A 27,090-nucleotide genomic window follows, 5' to 3' on the forward strand; every position below is an offset into this window, starting at 1 on the left:
AAGAACAGCAGACGAATTTACGACAACCACAGTGCGTCTTAATATAGGACTCCACTGTAGCTTTGTCATTCTTTCCATTATCAACCTGGGCTTGCGTCTTCACTCGGTTGACGCTTAATTTTTTAAGATACCGCAGTCAATAAACTCGCACAGTAAGTTCAGCAATTGCATTCGTCTGTGCTCAGCTCAACCCATTTGAAAAGGGAGAAGCCACCTTTACACTATGTTGCTTGGGCGCTGCACGGAGACTGACACAGACTCAAACACAAAGTGAATCGCTTTAAAATATCATCAAAATGTGTTTCGCAACCCCGTGAGTGGCAGCGCACTTGCATAACAAATTACGGCACTTCGAACATTCTTTTCACGTTATTTTACCTAAAGCGGTGGTGGTCAGCCCAAGTCAGTGTGCAGAATTCATACGGAGACCTATACACTCGAAATCAGCACACCGGAGCCGCTATGCACTCCCACGGCGCGTACTCTGCTGGTTTTCCACGCGTTCGAAAGGGCGCGTTGGCAATGCTTCGATGACGTCAAGATTAAGCAGTCGCTTTATTTACCCAATGTGAGTATCGCTGAGGCGATAGAATCGCCGGAAGTAATTTTCGCAGAATACAGTCCAAGTTTTTGCCCTTCATCTCGCAGCAAGCAGCGATAACAAATCATCTGCTTTGTCTTTCGATACTATAGATAAGGAAGACTATGGAGCAATTTTAACTTACCTGGAAGTAAATCGGTGCAATCCTATCGTTGCTTTCATGGTACGTGGCAACACGCATTTCATGGTAGACGTAGTATTCATATCCTTCGCGCTATACAAATGAAGCGTCTTTTATCTCAAGTGATTACCAGCTAGGTCTATCAGGTGCTCCTGAGAAAACCAGACATTGAGCTTCCGGGAGAAATACATCGGCCGCTCTGTAATAAAAGCCGGTCATTTCTCATTGCATAGCTTGTACCAGTTTACCGGGCTACAGTATCCCTGCGACGTGCTGGCTCGTCAGTGTCATCTCTAACTGCAGTAAGTGCCTCGCGCAATTTTATCTCTATTTCGCTTTCCTTAATCGCATGCCTCTCGCTCTTATATGAATTTTGTGAAACCTCTGCAGCACGTTTCGTAGCGAAATCGCTATACACAAGCGAAAAAAAAAAGGCTTTTCGTGTAAATCAGCCACGTATGTACTGCAGTGGCCTTCAGATTTTAGTATCGCAAGCCACTACCGGCAGGCCTTCCTGCTCTTTTTAATGTATGCACGGCTTTCAAGTCTTCTCGGTCACTTTTTTCCTGACTCACGGTGATTTTAACGTGAATTATCTCAGGCTCTTTTCCCAAATGTGCCGCCACGAAGAGAGTCGAACGTAGGATTCCTCCCATTTTCTACCCCATTTTCGCCATTAACCAGCGTAAAGTAGCCAACCAGACACATTTCTGCTTGATGTACCTGCCTTCCCTTTTCAATTTCCCTGTTTCGAATTTTGGCAATCTTTTTCTAGGCCTGAATTAACAAAGCTGCTTGTTCGTAAGTGCTGTTTTTCATTGGTTAATTGCCTTCGCTAATAATACGCCCTAACATCACTATTGACTGGCAGGAACGCTTCACGCGTAATAACGCTTTGTGAATGCGGGCCATGGTATTCATGTACCGCTATGTGCAACACAATCTTTATATACATGATATGTTGCACCTATTGGCTTGCCTGTACATCGAAAGCCTGCTCAATAAACTAGGCCCTCATTCACAAAGCTTTCCGATGACATGTGTTGCTTCGCATTGGCCAGCCGCCTTTGCTAATACTATGTCATCATGATTGGCTGGCGTCTTTTACAAACATTTATAGCGTAGGCATTGCTTTTGTGAATACGGGCTCTAGTTCTTATTTCTTGCTCCGTTGCAATCTTTTGTTATCCGTGCAACGCTGACGCTCACAGGCCAAGCGTTTCTTTGAGAACATTAAAGAGCTATTCCTTCAAGTTTAAAAAGTATGAGCTACTTCTGCTTTGGCCTTACAGCGTGGGTATCCTGACCCATTGCACTCACAAGCTATCGACGTAATTCACCGTAAATTCATTACATAGAGATAGCTTCGGGAAAAAAACATTGTGGCTGCCTGAATGTATAATGTAGAACCCACCAAATTAAAGTTACTAAATTATTGAGATTTTGCGTTCCAAAACCACGATCTCATTATAAAGCACGCCGTAGTGGGGAACTCCGAAATAATTTGGAGCACCTGCGTTTTTCAATGTGCACCTTAATCTAAGTACACGGTCTTTTCGCATTTCGTCCCGATCAAAATTCGGCCCCCGTGGCCGCCATTCGATGCCGCCCCCTCGTGCTGATAAGGCCGACGCCATAGCCACCTCGCAACCACGGGGGATTACAACACAATAAGGTTGTCACAAGCAACACGAATTTCTGTTAACTCGTAAAGCTTCATTTGTGACAAAGCTTTTTTCGGAGTAGCTTCGCTCTTCAGAGGGATAATTATCGTCCATCCGAATGTAGCAGGAAGCTATAAAGGACACCCATGCAGCCTTTTCATAAATAAAGTTTTGAACTTGAGGAAAAATTCGTCCAAGTCCGGGACACTAACCTGGAACCAACGCCGCTTCTTGGCGGTCGCGTTACCAGCTATTAAAACAAGAGAAGAGCAGATCACCGCAGGAAGACGAATTTTTCGACAATTCCAACAACAGGGACGCTACATATATGTATATATATATATATATATTGCGGCGGTGTGGGTCCGCGCTGCGCGTGCGAAAGTTTCCTTTTAGTGCACTTTCATTGCTCTTTTCGTCAATATTTTGTAAATTTCAGTTTCAACCACAGCTAATTTCCGCCGATGCGTTTCCTCGCTTCGCTTCACGCTCATGTTTTGCTACAACAAAACATAAGGCAGTCGGTGCCCCTTCTCCTCTCATTTTTCATAGCGAGTGTCTCGAATCTGGCAGCCTTGATGTCATTAGGTAACACGCGAAGGTTTTCTTATCCACGTGCCTGCTCTCCTAAGTTCAAGTGCTACGTGACGCCACCGGTGAAAGATGAGGTCATCCGCACCACATGCCTCTGAGTAACGCTGCCTAACACTCCCAGGACTACATCTAGTAGACATAAACCCATGTTAGTGGACGGATTGATAGCTGTCGCCGAAGCGCAATCGGTGGTGCAAGACACATGCAATGCCTTTGAGATCGGCTCCCACCGGTGTTAAGTCGCCCCTTTTGTCCACTTTCATTTTCATTTTCTCTTTTCTTTCTTGCGTTCCTACCACAGGCAACTTCCCCGTGCTTTCCTTGGCTTCATTGTCTGTTGGCTCCATATGGTAGCGAATAACGAAAATTCTCTCGTTGCTCTTCTTCTCTAGTTTCAAATAATTTATCATTTCTTTAACTCAATTAGTAAGTAGAAGTAAAATGTGCATGTTGTCCTTGGTGTCTTCGTTTGTGTGCTTCCTATGGTATTCTTAGTAAATACCAGGCCCCTTGGTTCCCTTTCTTCTCGTTCATTGCATTATGACGATCCCGAATCCGGCAACACCGATGCTTTTAGGTATCATGCGTGGATTTCTTGATCAGTTGCCATCGACCAAATAGATCATGCACTCGTGACGCCTGCGGCTGTAAGGATGTTGCACATCCGCCGCCAAGGTATGAGAGTGGTGGGACTGGTAACACTTCAGGGTTAGTTCTAGTAGTAAAACATATTTACCACTGAAAGTGGATGGGAAAAAGGGGCGGCGTTAGTTCAATTAGTAAGAGCATCGCACGCTTAATGCGAAGACGGGGCTCGTATCCCACCTGCTGCCATTTGTTTCTTCATCCACTTTCATTTACTGTATTTATCACTTCTTTAAATCATTCAGTAAAGTACGAGAAATTCCTCGATGTGGTCCACTGTGTCTTTGCGGGGTTTTATGACATGCGTAATTAAATTTGGGCTCATGTGTTCGCTTTCTTCTGATTCGCGCGCGCGCGCACACAAACACACACACACACTGTAAAGAAGTGGGTCAACTCGCACAAGAATTTTATGCATTAAAAGTGATCACGTGCATTACCTGTGGATGAAAACAGAAGTAACTTGGCGCGTTGATCGCTGAAATTTGCTGCCTGTCTCTCATGGTACTTTGGTGCTGCGGCACGTTTATACAAAGTCGAGTGTCTTGCGATTGAACACGCTTTATTGCTGGATGAAACTTCCTCTCGCCCTGGAAGACCCACCGCAGTAGCTGAGTAAATTCTCTGCGCAACTCTCATAGCAATGTGGTGTGGTCACACCAGAGCACTTATTTTCTAAATAGAGAGGCTTCCATATTGTACATACCATATACTGTGTTTCGATAGACCATTGTCAAAAACTACGAAAGCTTCACATATATAAAATTGCATAGGGAATCCGTTCACAATGTTTCTTTTTTCTTCGCGTCCCCACTTATATCGCCCGGTTAGTCCTCATAATTACGATTAAAGAACTATGCCATGCCGAAGTGTAGGTAAAAAGCGATATTCCACATCCTAATGCTGTTCATGATGAAATAAGCTGAAACTAACCCGTAATTGTTTAATCAGACTGAACTGTCGGTGCAATGTTGAGGAAATAAGTAATGCTGATTACCCAGAATTTAAGTCTCTTGGTAATATTGTTTTTCAGTAATACCTCACCCTAAACTGGCCGACAATATAGCCTTCGCCATTAGCATACATAAAAGCAAGTAAATATTTTCACCCTTTAAAAAAATTCGAGAGTAACAGTGTAGTAACAAGTTAAAATTACATTTTCCGTGAGCGGAAAAATCAGGCCTTTCATTAGTTAACAACTTTAGACATGTAAGCTGGCAGTACTCCTGTGGTGCACTGCACAAGCGATGCACATAATCAAGGCAGCCCTGCGGCGTGATGCAGGTGAAATATCCGAAGGCAACATTAATTGTTTTTATTAGGTAACCTTAGCCTGGTCCAACAAAATTACCTCCTTCTGAAAAAATGCAGGTACAGCCGGCCGGACATTATGAAGCGTGCAATCGCCATTCTGTGCATGGTCGCTTCGGCAACGAGCGGTGTGCTGTCGGTGCCCCGGGCCCAAGCTTCGTACAGAAGCGTTCAAGAGCGTATACGGCAGCTAACGGAGGAGTTCAACGCTCTTCAAGGTAACCTGCATATATCGCTTATTTGCGTGTCCCTGATACAACTGAAAATGTTAAAGCTCAACTTATTTTACCTGCGCATCTGCTCTCCTTCCCTGCCACAATCGTCACCTGTCTATCCGCCAATCAATTTAATGCCGAGTAAAACGCAGCGATACCGTAGAAAATATACTCAAAACTCAGCCGCTCGCCGAGTAGTTGCAGTCAAAGTTGGGTCAGTCCTGGAGGCTGCGTAATCCAAGCTTGGGCTTCGTTCAGCGATCCATACCAGTGCAGCGAGTGTCTTTTCATGGACGACTAAGGAAGCGTGAACTGAACACACGAGCACACGCGCGCACCCACCCACACAGACGCACACAAGCGTTTGTGTGCTTGCTTATTATGCTTCGTTTTAGGTTTTTCCAGTTCGTGCTTCCCTGGTCATCGTTTTGGAATACTAACGTTCCCCAAATTTCCAATTGGTCATTTAAAATGTTCAATGTGGTCCTTAACGCGAGCTTTTCCTTGTTACATTACGATTCTGATAATCGTGATAGGGCTATCACATTACACTCCCTCAAGTGCGGACATTGCGTCTTTGCCTGTTCACATGGGTTAAACATGGGTGTCTCGTCGAGTACACGTGGAATTGTAGGAAGAGTGGTGGTGGGTGGGATCCCACGTAGGCCACGGCACGATAAAGGAAATTCACGCAACACTTTTAGAGGCCACGAAATATTTGCAAAGCAAGGACAAAGGGCTCGTCGCTGGGTGGTGGGCATGTTTGACCGCGCGTTAATCCGTGATGCTGAAGAATTAAGCCTGTACTGTCCCTAACTTTATTACAACTATGTGCCACGCATCTCTGCTCGCAATGCTTCCTTCATCATGCACAAAACCTCGCAATAGCCGGCGTTCTATCGCTTCATCCACGTGGCCTACAATGTGACCATGTGATGTTTAGTGTGCAGTTAGGCAAAGGTTTAAAAGAGTTGCATAGCCAGATGCACGTCATACGCGTAGGTGCCAAATACTATGCCCAAGACCAGGCGCTGTGTGTCCCTGAGCATAGAAATTATACTAGACACTTCAACAAAACTTCGCTTAAAGTACATTACCGTAACTCTGCTTCTCTTTTTGCCATGGTGCGTTGGTATAAAAGCAGAAGTATTCCTAGAAAAAATGAATCGATTTTCACACTTGTTATTGGGAGAGGTTTTACCCGGCAACAAAAGCAGCCCAAATTTTACAATGAAGCAGCATCGGCGCTTGTAAAATGTATGCGCACGTCTCCAATGGGATCGGCATTTCCACACACGTCACCGCACATTGCACAGAAATCGCTGTTGGTCACAAATATACCAAATTGGAGCAACATCTTTGTCGTCATGCATGCAATATAAGTCACGCCTGCCTCGCTATCGAATTGGCAACAACGCATAGTTCAAGTTCCGTATCCAGCGAACCTTCTGAGTGCTATCGAGACGCCTTGATAACGATGAGCACCTGCAAGACAGGGCAAGCAAGCGGAGAAACAATGCACTCGCCACACCAGTTGCGTCACTAGGCGGGAGGGGGTCACGTACCGCCCGAGTGTTCAGCCCGCTGAAGGGCTGCCGCCCGTTGAGCGGTGACGGTGCTGTGGTGGCCACAAGAGCCTTTGCTTTCTCCGCTGCACGTAGCCGGCTGCGGTCGACGTCTGCGCCGAGGCAGCTGAATGGGCGGATGAGGAGAATAGCGTGAAGCAGATAAGTGCTGACGGAACAGCGTAAGGTGGCATTATCTTTCAGGCACTTGTATGCGTGGCGCGATACGTCATGACGCCAGCTGCATCACGTGAGACGTGACGCACATGCTTGGCTTAGCGTTGCTATGATTTTTAGGTGATCACTTTAAAAACACTCTACTGGGCTACTTACGAAAACAAAAGCAACCGGAGGAACAGAGATAAGATCCGCAACAAAGCGACGTTGACCGTAAAATGTGTCGTGTCTTACTCTTTTGCTCACTCTGTTGCTCGATATTACACACGCTTGCTCAGCGCTGGCCTTCCGCATTCAGATACGGCTTCAAGGCCAGAAAGCTCGAAGGTTGTTTTCTCTACTACAGCTATGCAAAATGCGCACTACATTTACTAAGTCTGAATGGTGGAATATAAAACGGAATGGTGGGTTTGCAGGGTAGGGGGAGGATGACAAGCCATGCAGCCGCTCCGGTTGCCGTGAAGCCATGTAACGACATTGCGCTACACTACATGCAAGCCGAAGATTCTGTCCGAATAAGCAATGAATGTAAAGCCACGCAAGACACCATAATGCGTTCAAATCTATTGCTTAGTCACCACACCAAGTATTCTTTGTAGATTTCTCTTTCATTGTAAGTGCAGTTTCTTCATGCTTTTTACTGACCACAATGAAAGGACTAGTAATACTTGAATCTGTAGACCAACCTTCCTTGAATCTAAGCTTGTAGTAGTCGCAGACTTTAGGCTGCACAAAACAACGTAATTTTAACAGACTCCAAGCTAAGCAACGCTAGAATTTGGCACGATGTGCAAATAGCATCAGATACTGTAAGCGCCTACTAACGATAGCCAAGCTGCTATAAATCGTTAAAGAAGAAACACGGTAAGACATGCAGTTATAAAACCTACGGTGTTCCGTCACTTGCGATGCGGCAGTCGAACACTGCAGGTCGTAAGACCGCAATTTGCAATGTGTACTTTATACTGTTATTTTTTTTCATTAAACAGCTTCATTAGTGCTCGCAGGACACCCCCCATACGTGTATATTACACGGAATATTTGATTTTTTTAATAAAGTAAATTTTGTGATATAAAGCCTATGAGCATTGGGAACGTGCTGTTTTCGTACGTGAGTTCCTCGGTAAAGTATGTTCACTGTGCAGAGGAACTTTGCCGGTTGCTATTATGCACCTATTAGGTTTGGAAATAGGATAAAAAAAAATCTTGAATTGCGGGCACTTTTCAACGTCTAAAAAGATATTGGTGCCTTCATAAGTGGCCACCTTCAAACTTGCCATATGAGAAACTCCCCATGTTCTAACAGAAAAGTTATGTAAGAAATTTTTGTTTATTCTTCTTCTAGTATGTGTGCCTATATTTGGAGCATATTTGTGTAAACGCCACGATTGCTACGCACGTAGATTTTTTTTAAAGAGATATTTTTGGTGTAAACAAGGATATTCATACTTGGTGAAATCACTTTATTGTTTCCGATTACAGCGAAGCCGATACTGCATGCTTCAGCGCCGTGAAAATCCTGACGGGCCTGAATTCGCCTTCACAATTTCTTACGAAAGTTATGGTACTGTTTTTTAGAATAAACATGACGGCTCCCCACGAAAGAAGACTTCTAATCTCTCCCAATTGGATTGCAGACCTCCGCAATGATTCTTTATGTTTTTCAATATTATGTGGCGGGCCTCATTGCCCCAGGATCCTTCTACCCACCTTCCCAAAATCAATTGTTGAACCACAATATAAAATTGTTTATCCCTCACAAACGCGGAAGTGGGCATCGATTGCTGCCTTGTAGCTTGCCCATGCGGCCGCCTCGGCAGCGCTTCAATATGAATGTACAGTCGACTGTATCGTGTGTCCGAACAACGTTAGCCAAGCTGCTGAACGAAAAAAAAATAGTTAAAAAGAGTGCGCAAAATACAAACACAAAACCAACTGTGTTGGGTCGTCAGAGGTGTGACAACCGAAGAAAACATGTCTTAGCTAGTATCTTGTGTCGTGTTTAAAAATTTTGTATTTGGATGAACATATTGGCTAAGATTAGCGGGGCCACTCTATATACACAGTCGTTAATCATATGAAAGGGTACAGAAATTTTTTTTGATTCAGATAACTCCTGATGCCTTGGTTCAAATATACATAGAGAATAATTCGTTTTCCAATGGAACATTTAGTCCCATTCAACACTTTTATGAAGATAAACAAAACATACTCCTTGAACGTGTGCTTGCATAAGCATTTCGCGCCGAAGGGCCCGTTCTCTGTCGTGTATTGATGTACTTTCGAAAATGGCATATTGTCGCCGCAAGGCACACAGATTTTTTGTTCGATCAGCCAGATCTGGGAGCCACTTCGAAAATTAGCTCACAACACCCAATTATCCTTGCACGTTTTTTTTCCGCGGAAGTTTTGGGGCATATTGCTAATTGTCTCACTAGGTTCTTGTTTGGTTTTATTGTACTCTTTCGTTTATTGTACCCACTAGGTTCTTGTTTGGTCAATCATGTACTCCATTTAAGGCATTACTGTAGCATGCATTTATCCCAGTTAAGCGTTAGGCCAGAGGCACCGGCAGTGTTGGAAGTGTACACAGCCTGTCCGGATGCGTTTCCCACGTGACTCGCCGGATAATGATCTGATACACACAAGCCCGCATGGTGGATAAGCTTTTAAGTATGTATATCATCGTCCTGCGAAGCACTTCCGGCGCCAAAACCATTCCTAATTTGTAGCCTTAAAAACCCCTAACGTCCTAATTGGCTTATGAACATGCAGTTTGTGTATCGGTATTTGTATCTGTATCTGTAACTGTAGGTTTCTGTATCTAGCGGGATTTCATGAAAGCCGCTATTTCCATTCAGTTTATTGAAATAAGTCTCGAATGCCAGCTTGGTCTCAATCTCTTCATGGAGGGGAAGTTGATAATGCTCCCTCTTTATCTCTTGATTCATGTTCCTGGGTTCCCTGCAAATACAAAACTTCCCGTTATACTTACACTTACAAGTAGGATCACCCAGTCAGACAGTTATCGAGCTTTCGTGATAATGGCTGATGCTTTCAGGCGGTCTATTTCTTGTTTAAGTGGAGGTACTCAAACGAGGGAAACACGTCTTGCCGGCTCTGCTACTCGGCGGATACCGTCTTTCCAAGGTCACTCTGTACTTCCGTTGCAGCTTGTCAATACCTGAGAACACGCTCTAACACACTTTTCATAAGCAAATAGAAAACAGACAGACCGTGAAATAGTGAAAGTGTATTATATAAGGAAATCAGGCGTTAAGTGTATCAGACGTCCTTCCGTGGCGGAGCATGAGAAAAGAAAAAGTCGTTTCTTTGCAGGCATCTGGACAGGTGGATCGATTGATTTGAGCGATTCTTTGCATGATAATGTATGCCTGATGCACAGTGCTTCAATATAGCCGGCCATTTTATGTAAATGCTAGTTGAAAGTTCGGCATCCATCCTGACCTTTGTGTACTTTTCTTCCTCCTCCACAACACAGCTTTAAAAACACTGTCATGCCTTTAAATTCCGGCAGTTAGCGATTACACAGATTGCTTTATCCTTACACGTCAAATCCTTGCTTAATACTCATCAAACCGAACCTTTCACCCCCTTCAAGCTGCAGTGTGGCCTGTTTCTTTTTTTCTCAGGACGAAAAAATCCACCGCACGGCTCTGGAACCCTACTTAAACATAGAGGCGGATCTTTCATATGTACTTAATTTTGTTTCTTTCGTAACTGCGAAGAATAGCTACTGTGGCCAGGGAACGCTGTCGGGCAGTCAATGCCTCCAAAGTGAATAGTGAAATACTGAAAGTTCGCTTCAGCACCCGCATCCACTATAACTTTACGGCACCGCCAAGTCTGCGAGTTATAACAAGTCAACCACGCCTTCACTTATCGATGCTGAGGCTACCAGCCGCAAATATTTCCAGAAAGTCTAAATATTGTTAATGCTGCCTTGCACAACGTCGCTTCGCTGTGCTGCGTTTTCAGCCCTTGGTTGTTTCCTTCTGTAGCAAACAGCAAAATGGTTTAGCTTGTTGCATTCAGCACCAGTTTTAGCAAAAGCTCAGCATGGTCTAGAATTGTGACCTCCGACACAGTAGCCACATCTGCTGTGTACTTGGTATCTGTCTTGCTGCTTTTCGTTGACGTGCTTTACCGGATTAACCCTATTTTTCCTCGCCCCACGTTCTACTTCGCGCAAGACCAACTTATTCTGCTTTTGTTCCCTCTACGGTTGTCTCAACGACTGAATCCTTCTAGGCTAAAAGTTTTTTCTCGAACTTTCTTGCTTGTAGTTCCGCCAACTCCTTGATCCCGCAACACACAGCCTCGCAGTCTGCCAAAATACAGCTCCTTTGTTTTCAACTGTAGGTCCACGAAGAACTTTTCCAATGACTCTCCATCAGCTTGCATTCTGCGGCATAACACGTACCTCGAATATGTTTTGATGGTTTGCGATGAACAATATACCTCGAAAGCTTCCACCAGTTTGTCGTAGTTGGGATTGTCTTTATCGCTGGTCAATACGTAAAACGATGGCCTCTTGCCCGGCGAGGTGAAGAAAGATGGCTGCTTTCGGAGCCTTACTGAGTTGCTTTTGTGGTTCCTTTGGCCCTGTTGCGATGAAGTAAAGCTGCATTCAATGCTTCAACTTCCGTCACTTGTCAGGCGCGTTTTCACCAAAACGTTATCACCCTGCTGGCCGAATCTTTGTCATGGCTGTACCCGTGGTCGGCAACGGGGGCTGGCCACTTCTGGCACCACGTATGTGACTGATTTCACACGTGCATGAGTGTCTCGGCAGTCAGTGGATTTTACTATCAGCGGCATGATTTACATCGAAGCTGCTATTGCCTAGGCGAAACACTCAAGGTCCGATCAGAGAAAGCCTACTGTGGGGGCATGAGCCATGGGTTAGGGGGGGGGGGGGGCGGTATGGGCCATAACATTCCTCTCACATGACTGACGGACAAAGTTCTCGTTGAGTTGAAACACAAGCTAAAACACCGCCCATGCACTCCGTGCACATGGCAAACCAGCGAGGTTGAAATGTGCGGCCCCGGTTTTTATGATGAAGTCGACGTTGTCGCTGCTCTACGTCGCGGACCCGAACCGCCTGATCCTCGGCCTGACTTTGCCGCTTGTGCTCCGCATTGCGAGCCCAGTCTTCTGCAGAGGCGTCGGCACGACGCCAGCGAGAACTCTCCCGCTCCTGCTCTCGGCGCTGTTGTTCGCAGGCCAGCTGCTCCTCGGGAGAACGAATGATGCGTGGCCTTACCATTACAAAGTAGGAGAGGGAGAAACGACGCCACTATCAGTGCAGCCAATGGCGCGCCACAGCTTCCGCCGGAGGGGTTTCTGTGGTCAAACCCCCAGCGTGTCATGGTGAAGACAACACCATGACGGCACAGTTAATGAAGTACATTTAAAGGGAATCTGTATATGCCTAGGCGAAACACTCGTGGTCCGACCACAGAAACCTTCCGGCAGCAGCGGCGGCGCACCATTATCTGCGCCAATAGTAACGTCCTTTCTCTCTCGCAGCAGAGCACACGCGCAGCTGTGTCTCTCGGTCTTCGAAATAGGTTCCAAAATGTGTCCCTGTCTTTAAGTTAATGAAATGTGCGGACCCGGTGTCTCATTTGGTAACTACAGTGCACGGCTCAGTCATAAACACTATGAATGATGCATTAGGAAGCACAAATGTGTCACATATTTCAGAAAAGCCTTGATGAACTCGCTGGATTAACAGAATGAACCACTCATTGCACCACTCCATGAAGGCGAATTTGCAAAGCCCAATGTGTGGCATTTCAAATAAACACTCTGATAAACACAAGCCACACATTTGCGTAAACTCTTTGAGAGACACAGAGACGTAACCAATAATAGAGAAATAGTTCAACAAACCGTCGGAATAAACCCAGCGATAAACGTCGGGGCAGCATTTTCCCGCTTCGCTGGTTTACCATTTGTAGGAGGTGCGTGGGCGATGTTTTTTTTAAGCAGGCCCGGCTTCTACTGCGATGCCAGCATGCTATACACGATACAATGTGCGCTACCTCTTACGGCCGTCTGAAAAAAAAAATGGTGTAGCATTGCGTATTGCGGACGACTGTCATCAATCCGTAGGTGAGCATGAGATGTGAAGGCATCAAGAAAACTTGGTAAGAATCTGGGCCAGCGTTTACAAAAAAGTCCTTCCTCTAAACTGTTAATAAGATACCATCCGTTCTTGTAGTCATACATTTTAGTTAAGCGAAGGTGGTCGGCGAATAAGAAGCGCCATTTATAGATGGTAAGCTGTGGTAACTAGGTCCTTGACGTTCATGAAATGGCAATAACACGAGCACGATGACGTTGGCCCTACATAAGCGAGGGTGTCAGCCCATACCGTGATGTGAAACGAGTGCTACGTCAATGGCGTATTAGCGAACAAGCAGAGGTATACAAATAATATCATATACCTACAGACACTATCTTGACGTTATTTTATTCTTCCAGATTCCTTCCACCCTCGGCACTGCGCAGACCTCCTTCACAACGGCCAAAACACAAGCGGTGTGTACACCGTGTTCCATGAGGCCACTGGCCCTTCAGGACAGAATGTATACTGCGACATGGACACTGACGGCGGAGGTTGGACAGTAAGGACATTTTATGGTCTGCACAATATGCTGTGATGAAGTGTGATGTTCCATTTGCACAAGCGAGTTTACAGTTCGATGAATTCTTAAAGCCGCTTTAGCGAATCAAAAATTATCGCTTCTAGTGTGTATGAAGTCGAACACCGTCCAGGTTACGTGTTGTTATCCTAGGAGTGCATATGTATTCCACAGCTTTAATTAAGGCCACCTAAGCGACGTACTGCTGTCTTACAGGCGTTTTTGTGCAATATGGCCCCGTTAAAGATTGAAATAGGCCGCTGTTCGTCGCAACGCTGTGTACATAAAATCCGCACGTGCAGCTGCTGCACCAGAATTAAAACTGCGCAATTTTGTAATCTACGCTACTGTTTAAGGTTCTATATAACCTGTCGAGCCTAACACTTTCTTGCATGTGCTTGTTCGAAATAATTTCCCCGAACTGGACTTAGTGGTGGTGCCTCAGGCATCACTATGGCATTTGCCATGGAAGGCCCCGCTAAGGTAATAAGCGAAAACCTAAATTCATCGCACATAAAACGTCTTCATTGTATACATCTGAGTGAGCTTGTTTTATGAAAAGATCATAAAATTATGTTAATCTATTTATTGACAATTGTGCGTTCCGCTCTAGCATACCTTCCCTTTCTAAAATGGTTACCGCGTCGGCATCACGTGTAACCGAGAGAACTAGTATAGCGAAATTTGTGAGGGAAATGGCGCGCCGCGGGGGATGAAAGAAGCCGTGTAAGGGACGATGTGGGAGAAAGATAGCAAAGAGGAGGGTGCAATGGCACCATGAGGCGGAATGCGGGTGACGCTGTGACGAAAGGGTGAGGAGGTAACCGGAGTGTCGGCGGCGACCAGGCATGCAGCCAGCGCAGAAGCAAACGCTGGCGTAGGCTTAGCAGCCATTGCGCATGCACTATTTCGCTTTCGCCGTCGCCGCCCCTAGGGAAGGCGCTCAGCGGGAGCTACGGGGTCCGGTGCTCACGCTTTGATCCTGAACAATGAGCGTCGCAACTGGTGCGAATGCTTCATCTGCCACTGCTGCTAAAGGAGCTCCCCGAGCAGAAGCTCAGCGTCGCCGCAAGGAGCACCCTGTCGTTCAGAATCACGGGGCCAATTCATAAAGTTTTAAAGGCAAAAGCCTTTTTATTCTGATGGTGAAGTTTCTGTCAGCAGAATCTGACCGCAGGAGTGTCCGCCAACACATCATCCTGCCATTGAAGACAGAATAACACATGAAAAGTGATTGATAGCGACAGTTAGTGAATGATAACGCTATAAAGGAGATTGGTAGAGGTTAATAATGACTACTAATCACTAGGAAATGCCCAATATATCTAACGGCTGCTTGTTATCACCACAATTGATTACAGAAAACTAAAAAGGGTTACTAGTGAGCAGTAATGACTAGTAATAACTGTTAAATGACCATTAGGTCTAGGGAGAACTTGTAACGAGCACAAATGTTTAGAAATTACTAAACATGCTCAGTAATGACCAGTAATGACTAATAATGACTGAAATGACTTGTAATGACTACTGATGACCAGGATATGACCAACATGTCTAACGGCGGCTTGTAATGACCACAATTGATTACAAATGACTAAAAATGTTTAGTAGCGAACAGTAATAACTAAAAGAAAGAAGAAAGAGAGAGCAGGCCAAGATATTGAGGCGAATGATAAGAGCAAGAAGAGTAGGCTTTTGCCGTTCACGTCTTAAAAGAAATATTGAGACCCTATAATTTTTCCTTCGGAAGTGCTTTTTTTCATTTGCTGGTCGCCGTCGCTAATAATATGTCTTACATCACCATTTTGTGGCACAAACGCTTTTAGCGTGAGAACGTTTTTTGAATACGGGCCCTGATTCCCAGCCACAATACATAGCGAATTCGGAAATCTAATAGCTGCACTCAAAACTTGAATTAGGGAGTAATAATAAGAGTTTCGTTACAATCTGTGGAAAATTTTCTTTATGGTCCCTCCAACCATAAAAAATCTAGCTAGCTTGTCAGGAGTAAAACTGGGTAATACACTCGATGAACACTACTTTAACACAACATACAGAGAGAAGGATACGCGAGGAACACCGAAATAAAACTTTGAACTACGTAAAAAAGACATATTCGGTCGAAAAGTTCCCCTGAAAGCAGCTAGAAACATGTGGGGTCATCTGCGGCGGGCTCGTCGAGATTACGAACTAGGGAAGCATCGGACTGCTTGTAACTCACCGCCGAAAACGACGGCGAGTTCGTACGTCGTGTAGGACTACTTGCCGTGCATGTTGGCGTGCAGATCGTCCCCTGCGGAGGGCATTCTTCAGCTGAGTCCCGATGCACGCTCACGCCACTTCGATTTCCCAAACCAATCCTCCGATCTCCGCGGTTACGCCGAATCAGTCGGGCCACTCGCGAGAATGAAGGTTCGCTCCCATACAGCTTCTTAATCGGGGCCGTAGCTGCGACGGTGCTGGCGATCTTGTTGATAAGGATACGTGAGAACAAACTTTCTTACCATGTTACTAGCCCCATCATACAAAATTGCGCATCAGTTCTACGGAATAGCACAAGCAATTCCAGTACCATGCTATTTGAGCATACACAGAAAAAGTTCGTGTGTACCGTACACAACGTTGGATTGTAGTAACGGTGAGCCAGGTATTCACCAAAACAGTTTTTCATAAATCTAAGTCTTGATTGAGCGAACTTGTATCCAAAAAACCAGGCATACTCCCAACACAACTATATCAATGGGGAGTGCAGTAGGCGATCGTCGAAATCTGATCCGCGGGTCCAGCGCGCCGGCTTTTTACAAATGAGTCATGCTAAACTCGAACGTAATCGCGGCTCCTCGAGCCCCTTCTAGAATGTACACTGCTATTCGCATCGCGAATGCGCGCTGATTACACACTGCACGTCCGACAACAGCAAGAATAGGTAGAATCGTCGACAACATTCCAGACAGTTGCGACGTATGCGCGTAAACCTCGCGCTGAGCGAAAACAGCTGTTAGTACGCCCAGTAAAAACGATCACCGAAAAATGAATAAAATGTACGCGCGTGTCAACATAAACATCGCTTGCTGACAACAAGCTACTACCACTTTTCAAGTTTGAATAATTATCCTACGCTTCCGTCGCGTAGCTGGAGACGGAGCCGTACCAACCTGCTTTGTTTATACAAGCTCAGTCGTGATATCATTGCATGTTCTGATCTACTACCTTTTGTTTCTTCAGGAGTTTCGCATATGACTACCAAGAAATATAGACCCTTTCACGTTCCTGTGTCTCTGAGCAGACACTCGCTTCACCATAATATGAAGTCCGTAGAGTCATTTTCTACATCTACATATTGTTATGGTGCGATTGGACTGGACCATGCAGCTCAAGAGGGAGACAAAGAGGAAGTGGTGGACCGTCGAAGGGAACTGTGACCTTTTTACCAGCCGGCGCGTTTGCCACTAGCTTTTTCTTACTTAAATAGTTGTACATACGTTTGCGCATCGGACTTCCTTTTAGTCAAATTTCGTGGAGTTGGGGGGTGACGACTCAGAACGGAGCTTCGCAGTGTCCGCCAATTCGGTTCTTCACCAATGTCGCAGGAGACGGTGCCTGGTTCAGCAACGGCTCCGTCGACTGCGTCGACTGCATCGACTCTCGTACTCACGCATCCGAGTAATCCGGGAAACTTCTGCGGCAGCAATGATGCTGAGGTCGACGAGTACCTGCAGATGTATGAGCGGATCAGTAGCCACAACAAATGGGATGCCACTGATGCTCGCAAACATATTTTTTTTTCACCTGGCGGGAACAGTGCAAGTGTGGTTTCAGAATAACTAAGCAGAACTACGTGACTTGGAGACCTGCAAGCAGAAGCTGCGGGATCTGCTCGGAAAACCGTTAGGTTGGAAGCTCAACGCCAAGAAAAAGTTGGCATCATTTGTTCAGACATCCACCGAGTTACCTCGCCTATACATAAGACGTGCTGGCACTCTGCGGTAATGCCTACGCTGAAATGCCCGAGTATGACAAAGTCGGCCATGTTTTAAAAGGAATCGTTGATGAAGCCTTCAATCTACTGATTTATAAAAACTACTTCGGTTAATGACGTTATCATGGAGTAAAACCGTTTCGAGCAGGTGAAAGGCCGTCGTATCTAACCGTCATTTACACCGCTTCCAATACGTACGGCTGCAACATCGTCTTGTGAAAACCCACAGGTTTCTCCTGCCTGGCAGCATTAGCAGCCATTAGTGCAGCTGACGAATATTGTGAACCGTGAGCTTCAACCCATGTGTATTGCGGCTCTGTACCCACCTGTCAACGATACACGCGCTCCTATAGTTTCCCTTGTTTAGGCTATTTTGCGACAAGAACTCACCAATGTCGGCTTTCAATCTGTTTTGACGGTGGCCTTTCCCCGCCCGACCAAACGTCTTTCGCTCGTGCATACCCAAAATCAATGCGTCTCTCGACGTTCTCGCAACATAGCAGAGTGGCGAACAATGGATGACCGACCTATTTGCTTCAGTTGTCACCCCATTGGTCATGTCGTCCGCTACATTCGCAGCCCCTGGTTCTCGATGCCGTTCTCGAAAACGCCTCGTCTAGACAACAGGTTTCGCTATTTCTAGCCGCATGCCGAGCCACTGACGATACGACCGCATGGTACCGTCGTTCACTGTCGCCAAGCAGTCACCATTCCCGTTCGCTGCAAAGTCGTCGCCCATCGTTCAGGTAATCCCAGACCCGTCGCCTGTCGCCGTATTTCCTACCTGGGCGCGTGCCTCTGCAAAAATATAGGATGCAGCTCCCGGAGATGACGCTGCATTGTCGACGTCTCTGCCAAAGCTTCTCACCCTGCCAACTAGACGCAATATAGTCGATGCGGAAATTGACGGTGCACATGTCTCAGCACTTGTTGATACTGGAGCCTATGTCACGGTAATGAGCAACCATCTTCGTTGCCTCCTGAAGAAAGTCGTTACACCTGCCGCCTCCCCCTTGTTATCGGGGTTGCCGATGGAGCAACGCCCATTATCTTTGGCATCTGTACTGCCAGAACAACTGTTGCTGTTTTCAGCACTTCCGTTTTATGTGCTGTTCTTGTGTGGTCAACCCACGAGTATATTTTGAAACTTGGGGTGCGATCTTGTACGCGTTCCAAAATAGAACGGAGGCGGCCCGTTCTTTACGTCACGAAATAGGCGGTATGTTCCGTTCCGTTCGTCCGATAGCAGACGACACGGAATGATTGACAGCAGATATCACGTCACAATTGACGTCATGGCGTTCGGCACGGTTCAAATTGACGAATCGTATTTGGCTCGGTGGAACGAACCGCCTCCGTTCTATTTTGGAACGCGTACAAGATCGCACCCTTGGTGTCTTCTTTCCGTTCGAAATTTAGCACATCCTTTTGAGCATTCTTTCCAGCTGCACTCCTCCTCCTATCTTCTCAAAGTTTCTCTCTTCTGTATCTATGCGCCTGTCCTCGACTTGTAAGTATTCTTGCTATATTGTGGCTTATCGAGTAGCTGTTTATCAAGTTCCTTGTTATTTTTCTTTTTCATCAACCTTTTTTACCCCAAAGCTTTTGGTTTAGAGGTCTTACTTTCCTACTTGTTACGTTTTGGCGTTTGATGCGCTAGCATTCTTAGCGTGATTTTGCACTTTCAGAGGCCTATGTATCTATGTGTCTAACTACGTTTGTATCTACGTTTGTATATTTGTATCTAACCGTTTCCTCGGCTACCAAGTCACTGGTAGTCAGTTGTCGAATAGCTAATTTAACGAGCTGCTGTGATGAGGTAACAGGGTTTGAAACCAATCATTTGACCAACTTGGATCACTGAGTAGGCGGCAATGTGTACATATGTGCCGCTCTTTAAAGAACCTCTGTCATGCTGACATGGTTCACAGTAGACGCGGCACTGGGTGGTTTAGAGACTCGGAGTGCCTTTTAGGCCGGGAATCCTCCAGGCAAAGGCATGAGTACATCGGGAGTGGGAATGAAAGAGAAAGGTGCGTTTTACGTATCTACACTGACTGCAGATATTAAAGCCCACTCCATGTAGGAGCACAATAAATGTCTTTAGCACACGTGAGGACACAGTCACTCCACCAACTGTGTCTACAATTATAACAGTCGTCTTCCATGGGTGACTACGCACGGACAAGGGAATCACATGACTGCGTCTCGGCCAATCATACTCGAGGAACCATTCGCGACATCCTGCTCACGGAGTTGCACCGTTCCGGTGGACTTCATCTACAATGTTTCACGATCTCCGCCGCCTACGAGGCAACCACGTGGCAATTACGGAATTCGATGCCAGCGCAGTTCCCTCAGAAGTCGTCGACTTTGGCCCCTTTCATCAATTAGTGGGATCTCCATGACGGTGAGCTTGGAAGCGACAGACGACTGCCCTTCATGGTCGTTACAGCTTCCGCGGAGGGTGGCGGTTGTTGTCGCCTCTGTGTGAGCTCCTTTTCTGGTGCATCACAGTCAGCGTCGGACCCCGTCCCCGTCTGGGATGGGCGCTGATGATAGGCCTCCTTCGTGGGTAGCACTCAAAGAACGTGCATGGCGGATTGGGGGCGTAACACTCGTCTGCGACCATGAGATCCGACCTGACCAATACGAGCATCACAACATGTGGTCACAAAAAATGCCGTCCCTCTCAAATCTAACCTTAACGTCTGTACCGCGAAGGTAAACAACGCATCGAGTGGTCTGGCAATAATGCTTGCTGTTGTGCATGCAGAGCTTCTGTGAGGAGCGAAAGCTTGGGCTCTACCACTTTTTATGCCAACAGTTACAGTCAAATGCAGTTCGCGTATTTTGCATCTATGAAAAAAAAATCATTTTACCAAACAAATAAAGGTTCAGGTTTACGGGTGATAAAACTCACCTATGCTGTACAAGATTTTCTTGGCCTGGGCGTGGACAGGTTTTCCTTCGACAAACCTAGCCACAGATGCGCGTCGGCTCGGACCACGGAACGCTTTGGACGTGCGTCGGCAGGTGACGTTGACGTGCTGCCACCCAGGGACACATTATTCGTTCAAAGGTGCTGGAAAAAGAGATACGGACGCCCGAAATCCGCAAAGCATGAAGTAGCGTGGAACAAATTTCTCCGACACGGCAACGTTTTTCTTGGTTATTAAGTTAATATCTTGTATTAAGAAAGAGCAAGTTACCGTAACATTTTTATTTACCCTGCATCGCACAAATATTATTTCAATAGGGAACTACATGCAGGGGCGTAGCAAAACAGATGCGACTCGGCTCCGTAGCCTTGGCTGCACTGCCACAAAAGTTGTCGCCAGGTGTAAGAGCCTACCACATTTGGGAGCCCTTTAAATGTCTGCGCTTACACATGTGAACACACATCAGGACCTACTCACTTCACCAAAAGTATCGGCTCTTAAAACAGTCGTCTTCCGTAGCTGACTTCACGTAGACCCGGGAATCATATGCATGCGTCCCGGCCAATCATAATCGTCGCAACATTCGGGAAATCCCGCCCACTGTATTTCACCATTCCACCGGACTCCTCCTCCAATGCTGTGCGATTGTCCCACTTTAAGGCACAGGCATGGCAATTTGGGACGCCGCTTTCGACGCAATTCCGATAGAAGTCCTTGACATTGGTGCCTTGCATCAATTGGTGGGTTCTGCATTAGGGTCTGCTTGTCCGGGTCAGAACGCTGGTCTTCGCGATCGTTACCGCTTCCAGGGAGGTTGGCTGTTGTTGTTGCCATGAAGTGAGCGTCTTTGTTTTCGCGTCACAGTCGGTGCCAGACCCCGTCCCCATCTGGGCGGCGCTGATGTAAGGGCTGTCTCGTGGAGATCACCAAGGAATGTGCACGGCGGATTTGCGGCGTAAAAGTAGGTATTGCCGTTCGGGGAAACTCTTTTACGCCGACTTGGCCTACTGGGTATGTACCACTTGGTCTCTCCAGATCTCCAATGAACTTATTTCAAGCGAACTTGCATAACTAGAGAGAGGGAGAGATAAACAGAGTGGCAAAGGCAGGGACGTTAGCCGGAAGAGATTGTGGCTTCCTACGCACCATTGGGAGCAATGGTATCCGAAATGAAAGACGGAAAATATTGCGCAGTGAAAAAGCAAGGGCACGAAAGAAAAAGGAGGTTGGGAATGTCAGTGTTTGTGTAACTAGACATGGCCTACTGGATATATGCTTCTCCATAATGACGAAAGAAATCCCTTAAATTCCTCCGTTGCTAAAGGCATAAGTACCGCCATTACAAAGGTTCCTCAAGCACAGCAAGCCGACGTATTAGCAGGCCGCGCCAGAAATCCGCTGGGCATGTTGGCTTTTAGATGACCGCCTTCCACGCGAACGCTCTAGCGAGCTGCGCCATGGATGCAGTAGGGTTTGTTCCGCTCTTCAATGGATGCCTCGCCAACTTAAGTCTTTGAGTATGTGCTAGGTATTGTGCGGCAATGAAAGGAACAATTCACAGCGTTCATAGGCACCAGCGCATCACGCTTCTCGTCTCAGATGCTACTCGCGGACTTCTCGGCAGTGTCACAACATGGCACTGCTTGTTCAGAAAGAAGTGCGAGCGAGGAGCCTGTTTGCCGCATGACGCCTTTCTCACCGTTAACACGCGTCGGCAGGCCATGCATTTAGGAGACCATGCAGAGGCTTTGCAGCGGCGGCTTCAAATGGCGCCGAGTATTCTTACGAAAGCGTTAAAACGGAGACACGCTCCAGTGCTCTCCTCATACATAACTCGTTTCATCGGTTGGAATAGAAAGGATCGCTATATTGATTCAATGCGAACGAATTACCGTCGATATTCATGGTGAGATGGGATGCGCCATAGTTTAATTTGCTTTAGCATTGTTTGGGTATTTCACGCACTTTCCGGGGGCTACCTATGTATTTGTTTATGTTTGTATCTAACTTTTTCGCGCCTACCGGAGTCACTGGGTAATCCGAGGTCTAAAGGTCGAAAGCACCGCACTGTTGTTCTGAGGTAACAGGGTTCAGAACCAACTATCGGACCAACATGGTTGTCAGTATGTGCTTGTGTGTACATACGTGCCGCTCTTCAACGGACCTCTTTCATACCGACATGGATCACTGCAGATTCATGGACTGGGTGAAATTGGAGCACTCGGTATATGCCACTTGGTTCGTGCTGGACATCAATTAACCTTTTCAATGCAAACTTCAATCACTGGTTATGTGCTCAGTAGGTGTGTGCCGCTCTTCAAAGAACGTATTTCATGCCAACTTTGATTGATAACTAAGTATGTGCCAGCTGGCATCGGCAGGTCTAGAATGACGAAAAATATCCCCTAAATTTCCCCGATGCTGAGCAGAATCGAAACCACGTCAAATAGTCCCGCAAGGGCAGAAACCCGACACTTTCGCACGTTCGCCCACAGATATGGGACACTCTTCGATGAACTCCTCGCCAACTTTGATCACTGAGTGTGCGGCAAGTGAGGGAACAATTCTCAGCGTTCGTAGGCTCCGGCGTGCTACGCTTTAAATCTCGGAGGAAAAGGTGGCCACTAGGTGGCGCAGCGTATCCTGGAATAAGAGTGATAGCGGAGCCTTGTTGCCGCATGACGTGTTCGTTAGCGTTCGCACGCAACGGTGCGCCATGCGTTTCGGATGGCATGCGCAGGCTTCGTGGCGGCAGTGATAGGTGGCGTGGGCTGTTCTTAGAGAAGTACCACAGAGGAGTACGGCTGCAGTACAGGCCTCGTACATATAACTCCTTTCAACAGCAGTACTACGTTGTGCAACTATATTAATCCAACGCTAACGCATTACCGCCGATAGTCATCATGAGATGTGTTTTACCGCAATTTCTTTCTGCACATGAGGACTCAGACAACAGTGTTGTTTCTGGGCACGTTAAGTGATTGATTGATCAATTGATGTATTGATTGAACGATTAATAATTTAGCAGGACAGACGTATGCTTATTGGCAAGACTTCGTCAGCATGCATAGGCTGATAATTCCGTTCCGGGTATTTGCATCGTCGCAAATGAACTTTCCACGTAAATGCAGCATAATTTGTCCGCTGAGGTAGCGACCTACCCAGCAGCAGGAGCAGTAGCAACAGCCAGGCCAAACACGGGAGTGTAGCGAAATATATCGTCGCTTTATAAGCTGCCTTTAAATTACACCACCAGTGTCTTGTTATTATTTCAATATGGCTGATCTTTTTCTTAAAGAAGTTTTGTATTCTTAACTTAATCTAGAGCCGACCTAACCTTGCTTTTGTTCGTCGCAATCTGCTATTCTTGGTCCATTAACACAGCCAGGACCCACTACACTTATTTAGCAAATACTGTGTTCTTTATTCCAAAGACGACAATCGATCTGCTTAGAGATCTTATATTTCTAAATACTTGCGATGTTCTTCTATCAGCATCTCACGGCTGCATGTTATTATACCATATAACAATGAGGTTTTTGTAGCCAGCTTCTTTTCAGGTATGGCACCTTATTGCTCAAAAAAGATTTCAACCTTCTGCGCCGACTTTGGCCCATATCGCTATCGTAAAAGTGAAGGCAGTAGGACAAGCTTTCGTATATTTATGCTTACATGATGGCTTTTTCCTTTTTTTAGGTCATTCAACACCGCGGCCAGTACGGAAACCCTGCATACTACTTCTACCGAAACTGGACCGAGTACGCCAATGGATTCGGAAATCCCGCTGAAGAATACTGGATCGGTACGATGCAGCCTGTAGAGTGCAAGAAGACATATATTGGTTCTGAAGGAGAGTTGCAAGGGTCACTGCTCGGCACTTGAGCGTTGACAGCTTTTCAGACAATCGAACATGGCGAGTCATTGTGCCTTTCCTAAGAAAGGTGCCAATTAGTGTCTCAATGAATAACGAGTGTACCCAAAACTTTCACCAATGGGCAATTTCACCAACTTCTGCATCCATGAAAAGCATGTGGCGAAGTACAATTCTAAATTATCTATCTTGCTCATCCACCCTCTACAATCTGGTTGCCTACCTGTATTCAGGTGTATTTATGCATTCGCCGACCGATGGTGAATGCAACACAGTTTCGCCTAGTATTGTCTATCCAAGGAGAACTTCTGAAGTTCTGCAAGTTTAGGAAATTAGATATTCCAGTTTAAAGCTATTGGGCTATTTATTCATTTCCAGAATAGAACAGAAAAAGGATCACAGGAAAATCGCTGCATGAACTGCAGTTTGACTGAGCCCGGCCATTGCGGTGGCGGTTTGAGGTCGCGGACTCGTGCTCAGTAATGCAAAGCCATACACACGAGCCATTGCTGCAAGTATTTGAATATTTAATTAGAAGGTGTTTCTGAAAAGGACTATCAGGGATCCTCGACGTCATAGAGGGAACTTGAAAAGGTACCTCAAGCTGGTTGACGCTAAATGAGGATCCCAGAAGATGTCCTTTCGAGGAAAAGCACTCACCTCTGCTTTGGGGGCAATGATCATTTAATGGCATCACTGTTACAGTAAACTTTTGCCATTTCGCGATGTTATAGCCTAAATTTGAAGCCATATTTTTGGTATGTACTTTTTTGCTTACAGGCAACAACGCCCTCCACGTTCTCACGTCCGGTGATGAGGATATGGATCTGCGTATTGTATTGAGCAACAGCACGGAAGAAACTGTCTCCCTTGGCTACCAGAATTTCACAGTAGCGAGTGAAGAGCGAGGCTTTAGGCTTCATCTGGGAAGTTATACAGGAAATAAAGGTGAGAACTCAAAGTATGCGCACTCTCTTACCATCCTTTGTTGTCTGCAGATGTTTATCGTGTACGTTCATCACATAGGATGGACACATTGGTAAGATAGAAACTCAATAGCGCCCCACAAAGAGTTCATCTGTATTTGGTATTTACTTCGCCAACACAGCATTAAAACGAAACATTTCACAAAAGCAGCGGCACACATGCCTCACAAAAATGTATGAAGTGCTAATCCATGTTATTATGTGCGTCACAACAAGGTCGAGTGTATGTTCGAATGCGCAGCCCTCTCAATGGAAGCGTGACATATGACAGCGTCGTTTATATATTTCTCACTGGTTATGAATTTGACTTATAAGTCTCACATCCATGTTGCTTTTCGCATGTATCCATCACAAGCTTCACCTTACCAGCGGCGTCGTATCTTCTTCATCATAAAAGTTCACGCAGAAACACCTCTGGGAGTTGCCTAAGCCCCAGCCCGGTGTCACTATGAATATTATGGAACTTGATCCTACCAGCATAAACGACAGGGCTGCGACAACACAAACTGCTGCGGGCGGCGGCGCAAGAAAGCTACTGCAGGTGGTGGCGCCAGGTGCGCTAATGACGCTCCGATCATTATCATCCGTTAACGCTACCTTAAACCCTTATCCCTCCACGTCGAGCCATTAAAAACCGTAATGAAACGTACTCAGACGGCTATTCCGTATGACGCGCCGGCTCGGCCCCAATATGAAAGCAATCTGCTGTTGTAATAGAATGCGTCAAGTGCTGATAGCTTCGCGCGGGCTGTGTTCGGCAACAAGAAGGTCAAATCAATCGCTGCTGCGGGCCCTATCTTGAACGGGATCGTCATACGGGACAGATGGACGAGCGGGTTTCTTCTTCCGTTAGGCATACAAATGCTCAAGCACTCAAAATCGAACAGTTTAAAGCATGCCAGGTCATTTGTTATTCCAAAGAACAGAACGTACCTCATCACAGCAAAGCAGGGAATCCAGATCCTGTAGCTGCATATTCAATACATTTGAATGTAGATACGAGGGTTCGAAGGAAGTGAGACACCATGCCTCTTCTTATTTTGAATGTGTGTGCTTGGGCAAAACACTAGTCTTGTTAGGGCTCATAAGTAACTAAAATGCTATTTTTGTGTGCATTAGGGAATCAGCGACAAACAAAAACGCTTTTGGTATGGCGGCCGCCTGCCGACCTGCACTTTCATTTGAACTCAAGGGAGTTCAATTTGTGTGCACCCTTCATGCGCAACTCGCAGTTTTCTTCTGTATGACATTAAGTATCGAAGAAACGTCATGTCATACTTCCACGCTAAAGCGGCTATTTCTTCTGAATTAACAAGAAATGTGTATTCAAAGAAACAGTAGCTCTTCTGAAATATTGTATAGTTATATGAGGAACTTGGTCTAGGAATTCGCATCTTAACATCAAAAACATCAAGCAGATATATTTGCCGTTCCTGTAGCGAAACGGTAGTAAAACAAAACATTTGCGCCAAGACAATCGTAATATGTACTGAGGGTGCCTATATTAGTCGGTAATAAAATGTTACAATTTATCATACTGTATGTCCCAAAAGTAACATCGTTCTGTTAGAGCTGCATGCAGCATTAAATAAAAATAGCCGCTACTCCTTTATTCCACATAATAATTAGTGTTGATTTAGGCTGGTGTTCTTCAGGTACTATGTTAAGCGGACCAAAAATAGGCTTCGTGTGTGCATGAAGGAAGCATCGATAATTGAACGGGTAGAATACAATTGCAAAAT

At 45.9% G+C, this 27,090-nt stretch overlaps 1 protein-coding gene and 1 long non-coding RNA gene across 2 annotated transcripts in view; one reads left to right on the forward strand and one right to left on the reverse strand.

The window, feature by feature from the left end:
• Window positions 1–918: 918 nt before the first annotated feature.
• LOC126525104 (techylectin-5A-like) overlaps window positions 919–27,090 on the forward strand; it is a 31,952-nt gene continuing 5,780 nt past the window's right edge. The window contains exons 1-5 of the mRNA XM_050173165.3: window positions 919–1,024; window positions 4,997–5,154; window positions 13,410–13,552; window positions 24,188–24,293; window positions 25,143–25,310. Coding sequence (XP_050029122.2) covers window positions 5,016–5,154; window positions 13,410–13,552; window positions 24,188–24,293; window positions 25,143–25,310 — 556 coding nt within the window. The 5' untranslated portion in view covers window positions 919–1,024; window positions 4,997–5,015. The remainder of the gene's footprint in view (window positions 1,025–4,996; window positions 5,155–13,409; window positions 13,553–24,187; window positions 24,294–25,142; window positions 25,311–27,090) is intronic.
• LOC140216783 (uncharacterized) lies at window positions 9,750–24,172 on the reverse strand. Its single transcript, XR_011893474.1, has 3 exons — window positions 20,473–24,172; window positions 17,053–17,283; window positions 9,750–9,857 (listed from the first exon to the last, which is right to left on the reverse strand). It is a non-coding gene; the product is annotated as an uncharacterized lncRNA (long non-coding RNA).

The sequence above is a fragment of the Dermacentor andersoni genome, chromosome 3 (genome assembly GCF_023375885.2).
Source record: "Dermacentor andersoni chromosome 3, qqDerAnde1_hic_scaffold, whole genome shotgun sequence".
Taxonomy (NCBI): domain Eukaryota; kingdom Metazoa; phylum Arthropoda; class Arachnida; order Ixodida; family Ixodidae; genus Dermacentor; species Dermacentor andersoni.